Raw genomic sequence first — 22380 nt, 5'->3', positions numbered from 1 at the left:
ATTTATTTGTCGATACCTAGACATTAAAAATTATATATATTTGGAAAATCATTTCCATTGATGTTTCTCTAGAAAGTGGAATTTTGTTTAGCATGTGATTTCTCTTTAAAGACTGATGAGTTTTCTATTCTCACAAATATGGGGAAAACCAGATAAATATAAAGATCTAATTTTAGAATGCTCAGTATGAAACAAAGAAAACCCACAAAATATATATGTACCAATGGGGTTCCTTCTGTAAATTTACTGAATTGCAATAATATTGTTTGCCTTTGTTTTATAAAAAATAAGATCTTAATAAGATCCTCTTACCTAACTAAGGAGAAAAAACCACCAGCAAGACTTGGGGTGGGGGTGGAGTGAGCCCAGTGACTTTTCTATTGTGCACCTTTGAAATAAGCCTATGCTTGGACACATCAAGTCACAGATGGAGGGCATTTGGTTTCTGCTACATTTTTTCTCATTGGAAATTTGTCAAGGATTTGTTGTATGCTGTGGAATGGTTAGATGTGGGAAAAGAGCCCAAGCACTGTGGCTGGCCCCAGGATTTTTGGATGAGTGTTGATGATCTGTAGGAGTAGGAAGGCTGCTGGTGAGAATGTGTGATATCCAAGAGACACCCAGGGAAAGGTAATGAAGAACAAGGCTTCCCAGAAACAGGATTTTGAATGATAATCCCATAGATTATCTGTTGTCACTTTCTCCAACATAGGCTGTACTCCCAATTATAGTCAGCAGCCCTGGGTAGGAGTTAGAAGACCTGGGTTCTAGTCATTAATTCTCTATGTGTTCTGCAGCAAGTAATTTCAACTTTCTGGGCCTTAGATTCTTCATCTGTAGAACTGAGGTGGTATGTGTGTGGGGTGTGGGTGGGGATAGCTTAACTATCTCCAGGTCTGGTGTAACAAGAAAATGAGAGAACAGATTTGAGTGTTCTTTGAAAAGGCAAGAAGTGTTATGTAAATACAACTGTAGATATTATTTGTCATCATTTACAGTGATAGCAATGATAATTTGATAATCAAAAGTAACCAGACATTCTTCTTGATTTAGATAAAGTGTGAAGATAGCCTTGGGTAGCATCAAAACCTGGGATTTCTTGGGAAACTTCAGGAGCAGCAAACTGTTCCTTCATCACCTCTTCTTCACCCCTTTTCTCCAGTCAGCTCATGGCCCAGTACAGGTCAAGGAGTCTCTCTTTTTTAGTACCTCTGATAAGGATATAGTTATCCTCATATCAATACCTAGATGTATACTAAAGCTCTACTGAGAGGGGACATTATAGAAGTTTAAAGCCATTAACTTTTCAATTTAATTTGAAAATAAAACTCTACTTCACAATGAAGAGTCATCTGACTTAGGACAATGAAAGGAAAGTCACGTCATCAATCAAATAAGAGCTTGGGCCAACATATTATTTCCAAAGTTTTCTTCCAGCTTTGATATTTAAACTAAGAGTCCTTGTGACAAAATCTCAGCTACCTTTCCAATCTAATCTCCCCCTGCTCCCAGTCTCTCATTGTAAGCTAAGTCATTTCCTTTGCCTTCCCTTCCCAACCTTGTCCCAGTTGCCCTCCCTCAGCATTTTAATGCACTTTCTTCCAAAAGTAATTTTCATCCCTTTCCTTTTCACCTAGCTAAGCCTATCGAGCCTGAGTTATCAATGATGAAAAAACGGACTACTGACCTGGCAATGTATTAGGTGCTTTATCTATGTAAATTCTAATCTTTACATAAACAATTTTGAGGTGCACTTTAGTCTTCCCCATTTACAGGAAAGGAAGCTGAAGCTCAGAAACTTCAAGTAACTTGCTCGAGATCACACAACTAGTGGCAAAGTTAGGGTTTGAGTTAAAATCTGTCAGCCTCCATAGTTGTCCCTTCAAGTTCAAGACCCACCTGCCCCAGGCCCAAGACCTTCACCTTCCTCAGACACCCTCCAGGTCTTCAAATCAAGCCATACATTTAATACTATCTTGCAGTAGACTTATTTTAGTTCATAACTTCTCTTTCCAATTCCTTTTTGAGTTCCCTAAGAGAAAGGACCATAGCTGATTCAGATCTCTATACCCAGTGGCCAGTTCTGCGATTTGCACACAGAAGGAGCTTAATAAATATTTGTTGATGAGTGGACCTCAGATTAATTTTCTGTTTTAAACTTGTTTAAGTATTGTTGAATATGTTTTTATCAGTGAAAGGAAACTGTAGCTAAGGTAATTTGTGAGCTGAAGCCATTGTTACCTCTGTTGCTAAGGGAAGTCAGTTACCCTGGGATACTAATTAACTGCAGCTATCGTGGAAATTAAGCCAGCAGCCCACAGCGGGTTCAGAGAGCTGATGGGAGTAGGGAAGCTAGAAGGTGTCAAGTAAGAAAGTATCTTTTCTGATTTCAGGAAAAGAGACTAAGGGAGGGGGTAGCTTGTACACTTTCAGCATCATCACACCTCTGTGAAGCTTTTCTCTTCCTTAGTGGGCAGAGTTTGTTCCCTATAATTAGCTCAAACAGTGGAGGCAAGGTGAATAGACAGCCTATGGCTGAGATCAACAATTTGGTTTTTGCTAACCATTGAGGGATAAGCATCTGGGGGTAGGGGGCTTTGATGTAAAAGCAACTCCAAGTCTGAATAAAAAGTACCTGTTGGAAGAGACTTTTGACTGTAAGTTATGATTCCAGTTGAGCTGATGAAGGGAAAGCAAGAGATCAATAAGAAAAGGTAACAGACTCTACATAGGGCATCTATTGCATTTAAGAGAATTATCTACTCTGATGTCTAAACTGGAGTTCAACAGTTTTAATAAAGAGATTTATAATTCTAGAAAATGTCTGAACAACATACCCAGAGCTCAAATTTTTGGACTCGGCCTCAAGTTGCTCTAACAGACTAGTTCCATCTAGTGATAGTGTACCTAAATTGCAGTTTGTTTTTCTGAGAAAATGAAAACGTGGCCTTTACAAGTGGCCACTGCAGCACTGAAGTCATGAAATTATTCAACAGCTGAGCACTGGCTTCAGGAGAGGCCCAGGGCTAGGGATGGTGACGCATGTCTGGGGAAGGGAAAGTGAGTGCTTTGCATATTGGCTAAGTGAGACAATAATAAAACTTTGGATTAACAGCAGGAGGTGAGAGCAACAGGCCTCCAAATAATATTTAGAGACCAAAGCAGGTGGGATTCACTCCTTCCCTACTGACTCATGCTGTTAAAAGATCTGTACAAGAGCTCTGCTAAGTGAGAGAGCCACAAGAAGGTGAGAGAAAAAAAAATTTCAGGGCGGATTCTGACCAGAAGGACAAGAAAACACAATGAAATCCAGCAGCAACATGGTACCCCTCCTTTTAATGAAGTAAATTTGATAAGGTAATTGTCCAAGTTCACCAGAGTGACACAGAGTTTTTCTTAACTCCACACTCACACAGTCAAATGCATGCTGAGTTAAACACCTTCCACTCTGAGCATCCAAAGCATGGTGGACGAAGGTACAGGTCTGACAGTCCCCAACCAGGGCTATTCTGTACTAGGAATCAGTGGAGCAACCACACCCTTTAATGCCAGAGATGTGGAAATAGCCGGGGTGGATCAGGCCTTCTGTATTTCAAATAAAGGTGAGTTTCAGACCTCATCCTGTGGGCAGAGTTCACCAAGCTCACCGGTCTGCAAGTGTAGGCTTTGGGCTGCTGCACTCGTATCTGGGGACCTAGACCCTGAACACATTCTCCAGACTTCACAAACATCTTCCTCATCCCACTGATCTCAAATTTCCCATTGTTATAGCCTGAACCCACCAGGGGGAATTGGTAACATTTAAACAAGAACTGTTTTAAACTTTTTCAAAGATTTCTGTTTAAGAAGTATCTTGCTTTGAAAGTGATGCTGTCTCCTACCAAAAACAGTTGGTAGAAATTCTTTTGCTAAAGCAGTTTGTAGTCGTTCCCCTGGGTGTGTGTCTTCTATTAAGGCAATGATCTGAGAATCCTTGCTACAAAAGCCTGAACAAAATGCTAAATCCCTTCAAACATCCCTGGACAGGCAGATATATTGGTGGTCAGCTGCAGAGGGCAGCTTGGAAACTGAAGTCAATCTGCTTTAGCCTCTGTGCTTTAGCAGCATTTTCTTAAATTGCTCTGCTCTGTTGCTGGTTGTTATAAGGCACCTTCTGTTGAAAGGGAAATTTGTGCATGTAAACCCCAAGAAACACCTAACACAGATCCCTGGAATCATAAATTCACATCAAAGCGGGGAACAGAAAGGAGAAAATTTTGTAGATGGAAAGAATTCCCCCTTTTACCTTGCAAAAGTCATCAGGTAGGACCTTGACTTAAGCTGGTACAAAATAATGATTCATTTATCAGGACTGAAGTGAAAACTCCTGAGAGCCAGAAGGGATTCCTTGGGGAGAGAAAAGGGATGGTGACTGCCATGTTGCATAACTCCAGGGGGCACCACTTAACAAGTGGAAGGATGTGGAGAAGGCTCCAAAGAATGGTCCCCTGGTAGCAAATGAAACAGGTGGCTTAGAGGAGCTCTAGGAAACAAGTTGAAACCAGAGTAGGATAGCAAGTGGCTCTGGATAATAAAATCAGTTAGCACTGAGAGTGTAGGTATCTGTATGGAGCTCTAGCTCTGCAGGAGTCTAGGCAAATGAATCCAGCAGAGGACAAAAAAAGCCAGCCCAGTTCCAGGTACTGATACATTGCTAGGGAAGGTAGAGGTGTTAATTAATAGAGGGTCAACATGGGAACTTGGGGCACCAGGCTATAAGTCTGACTTATAACAGGAGAGACAGGAGAGTAAAGCAAGACTGGAATGGAAGAACTGAAATTGCTGCTAGGATTTCTGCTAGAAGTAGCAACAGTTCAGAAAAGAGTGAAGGAGAGTTTGCAGTTGGGGAATTTAGTTGCTTGCACTGGAGGAGCTGTAAAAGGTCCAGAGGTTGGGAGCTTACTAGTCTAACCCTAAGTGTATTCCTCAAAATCCTGTTCTGCTTCACACAAACAAATTTGAAAACCTGGACTTTTAAATTTTATTTTCTACAACAATAAAAATTACCAAAACTTACTCCCAGGACACATAGATAGAAAATATAACCAAACAAATTACCATATAAGAAACTGAGAAAATTGTCAAAGAGCAATTCTTCCCCAAAAGCACCAGGCCCAAAATTATTTCATGGGTAAATTCTACCAGATTTTTAAAAAATACATTTAAAAAAAAATTAGGACACTTAAATTTACCAAAAATTTGCAGAGATAGGACAGAGAGTTCTGAAATACTCCATACCATTCTTCCCTTATTTTTATTACCTTACATTAGTATTGTATATTTGTTAAAGAAACAATATTGATGCATTACCAATTAAAGTCCATATTTTATTCAGATTTATTAGTTTTCACCTAATGTCCTTTTTCTTTTTATTTATTTATTTATTTATTTTTATTTTTTTATTTTTTTATTTTTTTTATTAGTTTCTGCTTTATAACAAAGTGAATCAGTCATACATATACATCTGTTCCCACATCCCTTCCCTCATGCATCTCCCTCCCTCCCACCCTCCCCATCCCACCCCTCCAGGCGGTCACAAAGCACCGAGCTGATCTCCCTGTGCTCTGCGGCTGCTTCCCACTGTGACAAAGCGAAAGAGAGGCATGGACATATATACACTACCAAACGTAAGGTAGATAGATAGTGGGAACCTAATGTCCTTTTTCTGTCCCATGATGTCCCAGCCAGGATCCCACATTACATATAGTCACCATGTCTCCTTAAGTTCCTCTTGGCTGTGATGGTTTCTCAGACTTTCCTTGTTTTTGATGGTCTTGGTTGTTTGGAGGAGTACATGTCAAGTATATTGTAGAATATCCCTGAATTGGGATTTCTCTGAAGTTTTTCTCATGATTAGACTGGGTTTATAGACTTTGGGGAAGAAGACCATAGAGGTAAAGTGCCATTCAAGTTATGTCATATTAAGTGAGCATGTTATCATCATGACTTATCACCGTAGATGTTAACCTTGATTACCCAGCCGAGGTAGTATTTGTCTGGTTTCTCTACTGCAAAGTTAGTCCTCTCACTCCCACCTTTTCATACTATACTCTTTGGAAGGAAGTCACTATGTGTAGCCCATGCTTGAGGAGTGAGGAATATCCTGAGGGTGAAGTATCTATTGAAATTATTCAGAATTCTTCTGCACAGATGATTCACCATCTCTCCCTCATAGGATGATTTAGTCAATCCTTTATTTACATGATATTTATTTCATGGATATGTACTTCAAATTTTGGGTTATAATCCAATACTATTTTATTTTGCTGTTAAATTATTCCAGCTTTGGCCATTGGGAGCTCTTTTAGTTAGCGTCTTTGTCCATTTGACGTACTTCCATCATTTTAGGGATTTTTTTCATGCTTTCCTACTTTCTGGCACTAGAAGCTTTAAGTTCATTTTGTAAATTCCTGCCCCAGTCCTAGAATCTGCAGTTTCTCCAAGGAATCCTGATTCCTTTCACTGGAGAACAGTATTAAAAACCAATGTCTGGGTGGTAGGTGTGCTTGTTGCTACAGGAGTGTCATTGCTTCTAGGCCCTCTCACCTTAAAGAGAAAGCAAATATATGTATGTATACTGACCTGTGTATGTACACATATCTATAAATATTTCTATATGTAACCAGCTGTAACTAAACAAAACATGAGTGCATACCAATGTCTCTGACTCTAATTCATTAGTACATGGGTCACTCCAGCCTCTTTTACTTGCTTTTCTGTAAATTTCCACTCCAGTGGTGAGAAACCTGTTTAGCACTATCCACCATCCACTTAATTAATTGTTGAATGCCGGCATACATGTATAACAATTATCAGAATTTGTAACCTGTACTCCCATGGGACAAAACTTTACTAACTAAAATACAAGGCTTATGTACATTTCCTTTTGCCTTTATTCTTACAGACTCCACTCATTTCCAAACTTACTTATGTCAGCCTCTTTCTCCCACACTCCTTTCAGTGAAGTTGTTTCATATATTGATAATAGGTTTAGATTCTCTTGTCATAGTCTGCATTCTTTGCTGTGGACCTCTGACCTCCTAAATGATTTTTTCATTTGCATACATTAAGGTTCACTCTGTGTCGTAAAGTTTTACAGGTTTTGACAAATGCATAGTGTCATGTATCCACCATTACAGTATCACACAAAATAGTTTCACCACCTTTATAAATCCCCTGTGCTTCACCTGTTAACACTCTCCATGGTCTTTCCCTATGTCCCCAGAAACCCTGCCAAATACTGATCTTTTAAACATTTATACATTTGCCTTTTCCAGAATGTCATACAGCTGGAATCACACAATATGTAGACTTTCCAGATTGGCATTTTTCTACTTAGAAAATATGCATTTAAGATTCATCTATGTGTTTTTGTGGCTTGATATCTCATTTCTTTTTATAGCTGAATAATATTCCATTGTATGAATGTACCACTGTTTATCCATTCACTTATTGAAGGATATGTAAGTATCTTGCAATTTTTAGCAATTGTGAATAATCTGACTTCTTTCAAGGTTTTCTTTGTCCTTGGTTTTCTGAAGTTTTAATATGATATGTCTAGGTGTAGATTTATTTGTTTGTTTTGACATTTCTTCTGCTTGGTATTCTCTGAATTCCTGGATCTGTCCTTTGTGCCTGTCATATATTTTGGAGGGTCTCTGCTGTTATCACTTCAAATTGCTTCTTCTCTTCCATTCTCTTTTCTCCTTCTGGTATTCCAATTGTGCCTACATTACACCCTTTGAAATTGTCCCACAGTTCTTGTATGCTCTGTTCTGTTTTAAAATATTTTTTTCTCTCCTTTCATTTCAGTTTAGGAAGTTTCTACTGACCTGTCTTCAAGCTAACTGATTCTTTCCTCAGTTTTAGTCTATGAATGAGATTATCAAAGTAATTCTTTATCTCTGCTACAGTGTTTTTTCATTTCTAGCATTTCCTTTTGATTCTTTTTTAGAATTTCTATCTTTCTGATTATATTACCTATCTATTTTTGCATGTTGTCTATTTTTTCCATTTAAGTCCTTAGCATATTAATTCATAGTTATTTTAAATTCCCTGTCTGGTAATTCCAACATTCATACCATATCTGAGTCTGGCTCTGATGCTTGATTTGTCTCTTTGGACTGTGTATTTCCTTGACTTTCAGCATGTCATGCAATTTTTTGTTGAAAGCCAGACATGTAGCAGGTAATAAGAACTGAGGTATATTAGTAAAATTATTTATGTTAATCTGCCTAGGAGTTGGACTGAATTTTATGGTTGCTGTAGGTATAGGTGCCAGAGGCCTCACATTCCTCCAGTGTCCTTGTTTTTGTCTCCTCCGTTGATTTGAGATTTCCATAAGTACTCTTCCTCAGGGAGAGTCTGTGATTTGCAGCTCTTTCAGATGTAATCTACTGTTATTATATTGGCACCTTTTTGGTATGGTGGTAAGGTATAGGGAAAGGGGTTATATAGTGTTGTATAATCTTACTATTAAATTTCAGTCTTCTAGTGGGTCTGTTCTCTAGGCTGTGACCTTCACAAGTGTTTCTTCAGTGGTATAGCTTCCCTCTGTTTGGTGAGACAGGAAAGTTAGAAGGGACTGGAGTGATGGAAATGCCCTTCTCCCAGCTGGTATAAGGCTCTGGTAAAGTATTATGCCTTGTATAGTAGGCATTTGTTATGGAGAATGCTCACAGCATATTTCATAAGGATTACTTTTCCCCTCCCCCAGTCACAACCACAAGGGGATCTTTCTCAGTTCTTCACCTTAAAAATCTATTGGGGTTCCTGTAAGTAAAATCCATAAAAGTGTGGCCCCCCAGGAGTTTCTTACTTTTGAACTAGAACATACTGGTCCAAACTTAGCCTCAATCAATTTGTCAAAATTACCATTTAAGTATTCCTACCAATTTATGGCTCTAGCAGCTTCTACTCCAGGTAAGTAGATCTGGGCTTTGACTCTGAATTCACCTGTTTCTCCAGATTTTGGGGTGGCAGTTTGCCTTGAAACCTCAGTTTTCTGATGAGTCTCAGAAGAGTCAGTGGTTTTCAGTTTATTCAGCTATTTCTTGTTGTTAGGACAGAAGTGATGACTTCCAAGCTCTTTACATATTGGAGCTAAAACTGGAAGTCTCCAATTCTATCAGATTTTAAAGAAACAAAGTACGTTAATGCTGTTTAATGTGCCATAGAACAAGAGAGAGAAGAAAAGTTTCCAAACAGATACAAAAAACCTGATAAAAGAAAACTATAATCAATTGCCAATTCTTAACACCAATGGGAAAAAAAAAAACAAATTAAATGTCAACAATTAGAAGCCATCAGTCCATTAAAAGAAAAAGACACCAAGACAGTGAGTTTAAACCAGAAATGCATGAAAGATTCAATATTAGGAAATCTATTAATAAAGTTAAACATGCAAATTTGTCAAAGAAAAATCTTATAATCATTTCCAAATACAACATGTCTTTTAATAAAATTCAATGGCCATGCCTGATTAATAAAAGCAAACTATTAATAAAACAGGACAAAATGAACAGAAGAATAATAATAAAGAAATAAAGTGAGAATGAGAAAAATAATTAGCATATTGCTAAATGGTATAGTGATACTAGAAGTGTTACTATTTGTCAGAAATAAGGCAGAGACGTCCACTATTATCTCTATTACTTAACATTATTTGAGAACTTTCTAGAGCAAATAGCTAAGAGTGAGAAGAAACAGACATCAACTTTGAAAAGGAGGAGTTAATTTTTTTTAATTTTCCACAGATGATATGACTGTATACCTTAAATCAACAACACAAATACATGTAAATTATTAAAAACAGTAAGAACATCCTTCTTCCTTTTCTTTTCCCTTGGAGATGATGTGGCTGAGATTTAGAAGGTGACAAGGCTGAGGAGCCAGTGGGCTGAGGAAATCACCAGCCAGGAAATTGATTATATATAAGAATATTGAACATATCAGTAAACATATTGAGAATAATGAGAGCTAGGTATCTCACTGTCGGAGAAGGGATTTACAAATACGGAAAGGGGAAGGCTAGAAAGAGTCCTGGGATGTTGTATTTGAATTGGAGATATTGATGGGTATTAATCACAGGCATACACAGAAAAATAAATATAGATGTATGTGGGGAGTGAGTGTGTTGTGTACACACATGTACATGTATGTACAAAAATATTTCCTAGCTCTGTCTACTAGAGGGCACTGAATGCACAGATCTTGGTTTATAATTATCACCCTTATTTAAAAGGAACCAAGGCTCCTTGGAAAATGACCGATTATGGGACCAGAGCAGGAAAAGTACAAGATGATCCTGGAACATCTTATTGTATTTGACACATAAGGAGGCAATCAAAGAATGAAGGGGATGTGTCAAAAGGACACTGGATCAAGCCTGAAAGGACTCCCACTAGCCAAATATAGGATAATTTGAGTATCAAAATAAATAATGATAGTGAACGACTACAACCAAATAAATATAGGAATCCATAAGTCCATATAAATACAAAAGATTAATGAGTTATTAAAACGGAGGAGAAATAAAAGTTCTTCTTTAGAGTAGAATGTAAGCTAATGAATGCATAAGGAATAATGTAAAGAGAAAATCATTATTTGAGAATTACCATAGTAGCAGTTAAGTTAGGCAGGAATCATCAAGGCAAGTTAGTGGGTGTTTGATTGAAGAACGGGATAGTGAAATAGCCTCAGAGTATCTCCTCAAAAAAGGCAAAAATTATAAGGGGAAGAATGATGACTCTAAGATGGAGAAACTGGAAGACACCATCTTATGCAAGTAAAGAAGACTACCATCATCACTGGTGGAAAAGAATTGCCATCATTGCCCCTTGATGCACTGTTTAAAGCATATTATCATTTCTGTGTTCTTTCTGCCAGGGTTGTATGGCTTGAATTTGAACAGGAGTAATTACCAAATAGACCCAGGTTGAGGGACGTCATACAAAATGGAAGACGTGTACTTATTAAACTGTCAAGGTCATAAAAACAAGAAAAGATTGAGAAAATGTTCTAGACTGTGGAGACTATAAATAAATGAAGACTAAAAGTAACATGTGATCCTGGATTGGATCTTGGACCAGAAAATAAAAAGGCATAGCTGTACACTTGGCAAAATTTGAAAAGGATCTGTAATTTGGATGGTAGTGCTGTATTAATGTTGATTTGTTGATTCTGATGGTCTTATTTGTGACTATGAGAGATAACATACTTGCTTCTGAGAAGTACACACTGGAGTTATTTGGGATGATTGGGCATATATCTGAACTTTGCTATCAAACCAATTGGTTTATAAAAAAGAGTAATAAAAAAAGAGTAATGATTGTGTGTGTGTTCATATGTGTGGTTGTGTGTGTCTACAGAGAAAGGGAGAAATGGAACCAATATGCTAAAATGTTAGCCACTGAGTAATATGGGTGAAGGAGATACAGGAGTTCTTTGTTCTTTCAACTTATTAGTAAGGTTGAAATATTTCACAAAAATACTGAATCACCATGCTGTACTCCTGAAACTAACACAATATTATAAATCAACTATACTTCAATTTAAAAAAAAGAAATGAAAAAATAAATCCACCATGCAACTTTGTAATTTAGACCTGAGAAGGTCATTAAAATAAATATCCTATAAGATAGAAAAAAATAAGAACTATAAATATTGCTAAATCACCTTTTCTAAAGCAGAGAAAGTATTATCAAGCATTCTGTATTAAGATTTATAATATTGTTCAAAATTAATCCAAACTTATAGTTTATTTACTTAAGAATAAACATATTTTATTCTTTAAAAAATAGGAGAGATCAATAAGACCAATAACACAAAAGTAAAATTAAAAAATGCAAGTGTTCATATGTAAACACATTTTTAAACTTTTTAATTTTTTAAACACATTTTTAAAATGTCATGAAAGAAAACATATCATTTACAATTGTAACTATAAGAGCAAACAAAAAAAAGAAAAACAAATATCGTATACTAACGCATATATGTGGAATCTGAAAAAATTGGTAGAGACAATCTTATTTACAAAGCAGAAATAGAGACACAGACGTGGAGAACAAACGTATGGATACCAAGGGGGAAAGGGGTGGAGTGGGATGAACTGGGAGATTGGGATTGACATATATACACTACTGATACTATGTATAAAATAGATAATTAATGAGAACCTACTGTATAGCACAGGGAACTCAACTCAATGCTATGGTGACCTAAATGAGAAGGAAATCCAGAAAAGAGGAAATATATGTATACGTATAGCCGATTCACTTTGCTGTACAGTATAAACTAACACAATATTGTAAAGCAGCTATACTCCAATAAAAAATAAAAAATAAATGCTATTGAATAAATAGAGCATAGCAATTTAAAAATGTAAGCATACTATATTTTGAAAAATTATATCCTTTGCAGGTATTTAAACATATGATGAAAAACTTTAGATGTCAACCTAAAATTTTTAAAACCACTAACTTAAGTTTTTTCTATTCTCTCCTTTGTACTATAACTATTTGTTTTCAAACTTTATCCCCTTTATGAGTATGCAGGTGAGTGAGGATAGGGATCAAGTTTTCTAAGCTTTGTATCTTTTACAAAACTTTAATAAAGTGTCTTGTTCATAAAAAAGAAATAGACTCTAGGAATAGACATAACTAGAAATGTATAGGGAGCACATAAAGAAAATATAAAACACTGCGTTGGGTCATAAAAGTTAAATGAATGGGATGACATACTTTGTTGTTTAAATTCACCTATAATGTTAACATGATCCTATTATAACACTAACAGGATTTTTTTTAACTTTATTTTTTAGAGCATTTTTAAGTTTATGACATTTACAACATTGGGAGGTAGTTACAGAAATTTCCCAGATACCCCTTGCCTCCACACATGCATACCTGACACCTTTATCAACATCACTCACCAGAATGATACTTTTTCTTAAACCAAGGATGAACCCACATTGACACATGATTATCAGCCAAAGCCCTAACGGTTTACCTTAGGGTTCACTCTTGGTGTTGTACATTCTCTGTGTTTGGACAAATGCATAGTGACATATCCATCACTATAGGAATTTTTTAATTAATCAAGCTTATTTTAAAATTCCTCTGGGAAAAAAATCATTGAAGAATAAACAAGGCCTTTCTGCAAAAGAATAATAATGAAATGGAACTGGCATATAACATCTTATGCATTATAAAGTAAAGAGGCCCAAATCATACTGGAATTTGGTATATTGAAAAGACGGCATGTAAAATCAGTAAGAAGAAGAAGAGATGATTCAATTAATAAATAGTGCTGAGACAAATGTGTTTCCCACTAGAAAAAAAAGAAGAGTTGGCTCCTGATCTCATGCCATAAATCAAAAAAAAAAAAAGGTGGATCAAAGATGCAAATTAAAAAATTAAGACAAAGTACTAGAAGAAAATATAGGAGCTCTTGTCTTTCATTTCAGAGTAGAGAAGACCTTTCTAAGTATGGCACACACCAAGAAGCCATAAAAGAAAAGACAGGTAAATTAACTATTCAAATCTTTATGAATTTTTGCTTCTGGAAAAATAGAATCTATTCAATTTTTCTAACTTACCCGGCTAAGTACAGATAAAAACCTTGGATATTATGTATAAAACAACCATTAAAATATTGAAAGTGGAGGGAACAAGACATAGGCCTGGGACCTCAGGACCCAAGGAATGGCATGGAGGAGAGTTCCCTAAGTATTCGTTTTTCTTCATATTCCCAGACTAGGTAATGGAGAACCTGGAAATCTGGAAGCACCAATGGGAACTGATAAAAAAAAAAAGAAAATAAAGAAATAAGAAAAGCCTGCTCTCTCTAACTAAAGGGCCAGAAAAGGGGCAACCTAACAAAACAGAAATTTTTAGACAATAAGTGTTCTACTCTGACTACACACCACAGAAAATCTTTGGCCCCATCCACACTCTTGCCAGCAAATGTTAATGAAGAGTGTAGACTTGCACCTTCCTCAGGCTATGAAGTATCTTGACACCCTTATCAGGGTGGTGTCAGAGTGGGTATTTGGGACATTCACCCACACTTGGCAGTAATGAGACATCCTCTCATCCACAATATCCATGGAAACCACAAGGGGAGCAGGAAGGAGATGCCCCTCCCTCTTGCAGTCAGTGTGGTATCACAGTAGGCCTAGTAGAGAAATCAAACTCCCACACCTGACCAGTGACCATCAGTAATGAAAATCTCATCTGCACCCTGCCCTGTATCAATAGAGACCAAATGGGAACATCAGCAATATCAGAAAACTAGAGCAATATCTGAGGAAGCTTACTAAAACCCAACATTTAAATAAACTCCAGAGTATCATAACATAACAAAAATATCCGAGTTTTAACCAAAAATCATACCAAGAGCCAGAAAAATCTCAACTTCAATGAAAAAAGACAACTAACAGATACCAACCTTAAGATGACAGAGATCTGAGAATTAAAAGCACTCATCATAATAATGCTTCAACAGAAAATTACAAACACACTTGAAACAAATGAAAAAATTAGGAAGTCTCAACCAAAAATAGAAAGTCTCAGCAAAGAAATTGAAGATATAAAGAAGAACTAAATGGAAATATTAAAACTGAAAAATACAATAACTGAAATAAAAAACTAAATAGATAAGATCAGCAGAAGAATGAACAGAACATAGGAAATAATCAGTGAACTTGAAGATAGAAAAGTTAAAATTACGCAATTTGAACAACAGAGAAAAAATAGAGGTTTAAAAAATGAACAGACTCTCAGGAACATGTGGGACTATAACAAAATAACTATCATTCATGTCACTGTATTCTCATAAGAATTGAGAAAGATGATGGGAATAAAAAGTTTGAAGCTTAAGGTAAAAAGTAAAAAAAAAAGTGTTTAAAGGTATAATGGCTAAGAATTTCCCAAATTTGGCAGAAGACCAACAGATTCATGAAGCTGAGCAAATCATAAACACCAAAAATATTCATGCCAAGACACATCATGATTAAATTCCTGAAAATTAAAAACAAAGAAAAAGTGTGTAGGCTGCCAGAGAAAAACACCTTATCAGTAGGGAGAAGGCTATTAAAATGATAAGGAATTCCTCATCAGAACTGATGGAGGACAGAAGAAAATGGCAAAATATTTTTCAAATGCTGAAAGAAAAGAACTGTCAGCTCAGAATCATACATCCAGTGAAAATGTCCTTCAGGAAAGAAGGAGAAATCAAGATATTCTCAAATGAAGGAACACTAAGAATTTTTCACTAGTAGATCTACCCTAAGAACAGCTAAAGAGAAGTTCTCTGAACAGAATGGAAATGATAAATGAAGGAATCTTGGAATATTAGGGAAGAAGGAAGAACAATGGAGAGAGAAAATATATGAGCAAATATAATTTTAACACTGCCTAATATGGTTTTCAAAGCATGTAGAGAAAATGTTTAAGACAATTATATAGTAAGTGGAGGACGGTAAAGAGATGGAAAAGGAAGTAAGTTTTCTAGTCTTCATTTAAATAGGTAAAATGTTGATACCAGTAGACTGGCATAAGTTATACATATATATAATGCAATAATTCCTGCAAATAGTAAAAAAAGCTATACAATGAGACACTCTCAAAAACATTATATATAAGTGTCCATCATCGGATGAATGGATAAAGAAGATGTGGCACATATATACAATGGAATATTACTCAGCCATAAAAAGAAACGAAATTGAGCTATTTGTAATGAGGTGGATAGACCTAGAGTCTGTCATACAGAGTGAAGTAAGTCAGAAAGAGAAAGACAAATACTGTATGCTAACACATATATATGGAATTTAAGAAAAAAATATCATGAAGAACCTAGGGGTAAGCCAGGAATAAAGACACAGACCTACTTGAGAATGGACTGGAGGATATGGGGAGGGGGGAGGGTAAGCTGTGACAAAGTGAGAGAGAGGCATGGACATATATACAGTACCAAACGTAAGGTAGATAGCTAGTGGGAAGCAGCCGCATAGCACAGGGAGATCAGCTTGGTGCTTTGTGACCGCCTGGAGGGGTGGGATAGGGAGGGTGGGAGGGAGGGAGACGCAAGAGGGAAGGGATATGGGAACAGATGTATATGTATAACTGATTCACTTTGTTATAAAGCAGAAACTAATAAAAAAATATATACATGTAAAAAAAAATCAACCCCCCCCAACAGACATATGCAGAACATTCCATCCAACAGCAACACAATACACATTCTTCTCAAGCGCCCATGAAGCATTACCCAGGATAAATCACATGTGAGGTCACAAAACAAGCCTTAACAAATTTAAGAAGACTGGAATCATACCAAGTATCTTTTCTGACCATAATGGAATGAAACTAGAAATCAATAGCAGAAGGAAAAATGGAAAATTTATAAACATGTGGAACTAAACAACACATTCTTGAATAACCAATAGGTCATAAAAGAAATCAAAAGGGAAATTAGAAAATATGTTGAGACAAATAAAAACAAGACACAAGATAGCATACCAAAACTTATATGATGCAGCAAAACAAAACAAAGAGGGAAGTTTAATGCAATAAATGTATATATTAAAAAAGAAAGCTCCCAAATAAACCACCTAACTTTACAGCTCAAGGAACTGAAAAAAGAACAAACTAAGCCCAAAGTTAGCAGAAGGTAGGAAATAATAAAGATAGATTAGAGCAAAAATAAACAAACTAAAGAATAGAAAAACAATAGAAAAATCAACAAAATTAAGAATTGATTTTTTTTATTTAACAAATATAATTTTTTAAAAGCTCAAAGAAATCGACAAACCATTAGCTACACTAAGAAAAAAAAATAGAGATGACTCAAATAATAACCAGAAATGAAAGAACCATTACAACTAATGCCACAGAAATAAAACATATTATAAGAGACTATTACAAACAATTATGTGACAACTGGATAATCTAGAAGAGAAGAATAAATTCTGAGAAACATACAATCTACCAAAACCAAATCATGAAGAAACAGAAAATCTGAAGGGACCTATGACTAGTAAGGAGGTTGCATCAATAGTCAAAAACTTCCTTAAAAAGAAAAGCCAAGTACAAACAGCTTCACTGGTCAATTCTACCAAATATTTAAAGGATTAATGTCAATCCTTCTCAAACTCTTCCAAAACATTGAGGTGAAGGGAACACTTCCAAACTGATTTTATAAGTGTATCATAAGTATACACTTATACCAAAACCTGGAAAAAAGCTAGAAGAAAAGAAAATTACAGGCCAATAACCCCAATGAATATAGATGCAAATATCAGGAAAATACTAGCTAATCTAACTCAACAGCACATTAAAAGGATCATACACTATGACCTACTGGGATTTATCCCTGGGAAGCAAGGATGGTTCAACATATGAAAATCAATCAACAACATACACCATATCAACAAAACAAGAGATAAAAATCACACGATCACCTCAGGAGATGCAGAAAAATATTTGACAAAATTTAAAACTCATGAGAAAAACACTCAACAAACTAGGAATAGAAGAAATTACCTCGACTTAATAAAGGTCATATATAAAAAGCCCTTAGCTAACATCATTCTTAATGGTGGAAAACTGAGAGCTTTTTCTCTAAGATTGGAACAAGGCAAGACTTCCCACTCTCACTACTTCTATTCAACATAGTTTTGGAAGTCCTAGTCACAGCAATCAGAAAATAAAAAGAGATAAAAGGCATCCATACTGGAAAGGAAGAATTAAAGCTGTCACTATTTGCAGATGATATCATACTATGTATAGAAAATCCTAAAGACTCCACTAAAAAACTACTAGAACTACTAAATGAATTCAGTAAAGTTGCAGGGTACAAAATAAATATACAGAAATCTGTTGTGTTCCTATATACTAATAATGAACTATCAGAAAGAGAAAATTTTAAAAACAATCTCATTTATAATTGCATCAAATAAAATATCTAGGAATAAATTTAACCAAGGAAGTAAAAGATCTGTATATTGAAAACTACAAGATATTAACAAAAAAAAAATTGAAGTGAACAGAAATAAATGGAAAGATATACTGTGCTCATGGATCGGAAAAATTAATATTGTTAAAACGGCCATATTATCCAAAGCAATCTACAGATTCAATGCACCCTCTATCAAAATTCCAATAGTATTTTTCACAGAAATAGAACAAACAATCCTAAAATTTGTGTGGAACAACAAACTACCCTGAATAGCCAAGGCAGTCTTGAGAAAGAACAAACTTGTGAAAGAACAAAACACTCCCTGATTTCAAACCATATTATAAAGTTATTATAATTAAAACAGTATGGTATTGGCATAAAAGCAGACACATAAATCAACGAAACATAATGGAAAGCCCAGAAATAAACCCACACATATATGGTCAATTAATTTACAACAAAGAAGCCAAGAGTATACAGTGGAGAACGGACATTCTCTTTAATAAATGGTGCTGGAAAATTCGACAGCCACACGCAAAGGAATGAAACTGGACCACTATTTTACACCATACAAAAAAAAGTTAACTAAAAATGGATGAAATACTTGAATGTAAAACCTGAAACCATTAAATTTCAAGAATAAAACATAGATCGTAAGCTTCTTGACTTAGGTCTTGGTGATGATTTTTTTAACCTAATACCAAAAGCAAAAATGACAAAAGCAAAAATAACAAGTGCAACTACATCATTTTAAAAGCTTCTGCACAAGGAAGGAAACCAGCAAAAAAATGAAAAGACAGCCTACTGAATAGGATTAAAACACATATATTTGATAAAGGACTAATATCCCCAATATATAAAGAACTCATACAACTTAATAGCAAAAAAAAAATCTGATTTAAAAAAATAGGAAGAAGATCTGAATAGACATTTTTCCAAAGATGACATAGAGATGGCCAACAGGAACATGACCAGATGGTCAACATCATTAATCATCAGGGAAATGCAAATCAAAACCGCAAGGATATATCACCTCACACCTCTCAGAACGGCTATTATCAGAAAGAGAATATATAACAAGTGCTGGTGAGAATGTGGAGAAAAGGGAGCACTAATATACTGTTGGTGGGAATGTAAATTGGTACAACGATTATGAAAAACAGTATGGAGGGTCCTCAAAAAATTAGAATAGAACTACCATGTAATTTAGCAATTCCACTTCTGGGTATTTACCCAAAGAAAATGAAAACACTAATTCTAAAAGAAATATGCACCCCATGTTCATTGTAGCATTGTTTACAGTAGCTAAGATATGGCAACAAACTAAGTGTTCACTGAGGGATGAATGGATAAGGAAATTATATATATATATATATATCATATATATATATACATATATATATAATGGAATATTATTCAGCCATAAAAGAATGATATGCTACCATTTACCACAATGCGCAAGGATCTCAAGGACATTACTATAAATGAAATAAGCCAGAGAGAGAAAGACAAATACTGTATGATGTCTCTTATATGTGGAATCCAAAATTTAAAAAAAAAAGGTCATAGATACAGAGAATGGATTTACAGTTATAAGAGGTGAGCGGTGAGAGGTGAGAAAAATGGGTGAACTGATTTTTTTTAGTTTAAATAAACTGAATATTTTTAATGATTTACAATATAAAATAAAGAATCTGAATCATAAAACAAGACACTATTTTATTTATTTATTTTTAAATATTTTAATTTTTTTAAACTTTTTTTTATTGGAGTATAATTGCTTTAAAATGGGGTGTCATGTTCTGCTTTATAACAAAGTGAATCAGCTATACATATACATATATCCCCATATCTCCTCCCTCTTGCGTCTCCTTCCCACACTCCCTGTGCCACCCTTCTAGGTGGCCACAAAGCACCCAGCTGAGCTCCTTGTGCTATGTGGCTGCTTCCCACTAGCTATCTATTTTACATTTGGTAGTATATATAAGTGCATGCCACTCTCTCACTTCGTCCCAGCTTACACTTCCCCCTCCCCGTGTCCTCAAGTTCATTCTCTACATCTGAGTCTTTATTCCTGTCCTGCCCCTGGGTTCTTCAGAACCATTTTGTTTGTTTGTTTTTAGATTCCATATATGTGTTAGCATACGGTATTTGTTTCACTCTTTCTGACTTACTTCACTCTGTATGACAGACTCTAGGTCCATCCACTTCACTACAAATAACTCAGTTTTGTTTCTTTTTATGGCTGAGTAATATTCCATTGATTATATGTGCCACATCTTCTTTATCCATCCATCTGCCGATGGACACTTAAGTTGCTTCCATATCCTGGCTATTGTAAATAGAGCTGCAATAAACATTGTGGTATATGACTCTTTTTGAATTATGGTTTCTTCAGGGTATATGCCCAGTAGTGGGGCATGGTAGTTCTATTTTTAGTTTTTCAGGGAACCTCCATACTGTTCTCCATAGTGGCTGTATCAATTTGCATTCCCACCAACAGTGCAAGAGGGTCCCCTTTTCTCCACACCCTCTCCAGCATTTATTGTTTGTAGATTTTTGGATGATGGCCATTCTGACTGGGGTGAGGTGATACCTCATTGTAGTTTTGATTTGTATTCCTCTAACGATTAGTGATGTTGAGCATACTTTCATGTGTTTGTTGGCAATCTGTGTATCTCCTTTGGAGAAATGTCTATTTACGGCTTCTGCCCAACTTTGGATTGGGTTGTTTGATTTTTGATATTGAGCTGCATGAGCTGCTTGTAAAATTTGGAGATAAATCCTTTGTCAGTTGCTTCATTGGAAAATATTTTCTCCCATTCTGAGGGCTGTCTTTTCGTCTTGTTTATGCTTTCCTTTGCTGTGCAAAAGCTTTTAAGTTTCATTAGGTCCCATTTGTTTATTTTTGCTTTTATTTCCATTTCTCTAGGAGGTGGGTCAAAAAGAATCTTGCTGTGATTTATGTCATAGACTGTTCTGCCAATGTTTTCTTCTAAGGGTTTTATAGTGCCTGGCCTTACATTTAGGTCTTTTATCCATTTTGAGTTTATTTTTGTGTATGGTGTTACGGAGGGTTCTAATTTCATTCTTTTACATGTAGATGTCCAGTGTTCCCAGCACCACTTATTGAAGAGGCTGTCTTTTCTCCATTGTATATTCTTGCCTCCTTTATCAAAAATAAGGTGACCATAAGTGCGTGGGTTTATCTCTGGGCTTTCTATCCTGTTCCATTGATCTATATTTCTGTTTTTGTGCCAGTACCATACAGTATTGGTTACTGTAGCTCTGTAGTATAGTCTGATGTCCAGGAGACTGATTCCTCCAACTCCGTTTTTCTTTCTCAAGATTGCTTTGGCTATTCATGGTCTTTTGTATTTCTGTACAAATTGTGAAATTTTTTGTTCTAGTTCTGTGAAAAATGCCATTGGTAGTTTGATACGGATTGCACTGAATCTGTAGATTGCTTTGGGTAGTAGAGTCATTTTCACAAGTTGATTCTTCCAATCCAAGAACATGGTATATCTCTCCATCTGTTTGTATCATCTTTAATTTCTTTCATCAGTGTCTTATAGTTTTCTGCATACAGGTCTTTCATCTCCCTAGGTATGTTTATTCCTAGGTATTTTATTCTTTTTGTGGCAGTGGTGAATGGGAGTGTTTCCTTAACTTCTCTTTCAGATTTCTCATCATTACTGTATAGGAATGCGAGAGATTGCACTGCATTAATTTTGTATCTTGCTACTTTACCAAATTCATTGATTAGCTCTAGTAGTTTTCTGGTAGCATCTTTAGGATACTCTATGCATAGTATCATGTCATCTGCAAACAGAGACAGCTTTACTTCTTCTTTTCCAATGCAGATTCCTTTTATTTCTTTTTCCTCTCTGATTGTTGTAGCTAAAACTTCCAAAATTTTGCTGAATAATAGTGGTGAGACTGGACAAGTTTGCCTTGCTCCCGATCTTACAGGAAATGGTTTCAGTTTTTCACCATTGAGAATGATGTTGGCTGTGGGTTTGTCATACATGGCCTTTATTAGGTTGAGGTAGTTCCCTCTATGTCTACTTTGTGGCAGGTTTTTATCTAAAATGGGTGTTGAATTTTGTCAAAAGCTTTTTCTGCATCTATTGAGATAAACATATGGTTTTTCTCCTTCAATTTGTTATTATGGTTTATCACCTTGATTGATTTGTATATATTGAAGAATCCTTGCATTCCTGGGATAAACCCCTCTTGATCATGGTGTATGATCATTTTAATGTGCTTTTGGATTCTGTTTGCTAGTATTTAGTTGAGGATTTTTGCATCTATGTTCATCAGTGATATTGGCCTGTAGTTTTCTTTCTTTGTGACATCTTTGTCTGGCTTTGGTATCAG

At 35.7% G+C, this 22380-nt stretch overlaps 1 protein-coding gene across 1 annotated transcript in view; it reads right to left on the bottom strand.

Moving 5' to 3' along the window:
• Nucleotides 1-22380, bottom strand: part of LOC308609295 (olfactory receptor 5G9-like) — a gene marked incomplete at both ends in the record, with an annotated part of 57675 nt that overhangs the window by 22880 nt on the left and 12415 nt on the right. The window contains one exon of the mRNA XM_081222991.1: nt 3648-3772. Coding sequence (XP_081079117.1) covers nt 3648-3772 — 125 coding nt within the window. The remainder of the gene's footprint in view (nt 1-3647; nt 3773-22380) is intronic.

Source organism: Mesoplodon bidens, assembly GCF_964165515.1.
Source record: "Mesoplodon bidens genome assembly, chromosome: X".
In the NCBI taxonomy this organism is placed as follows: domain Eukaryota; kingdom Metazoa; phylum Chordata; class Mammalia; order Artiodactyla; family Ziphiidae; genus Mesoplodon; species Mesoplodon bidens.
This window is presented reverse-complemented; position numbering and strand designations above follow the sequence as displayed.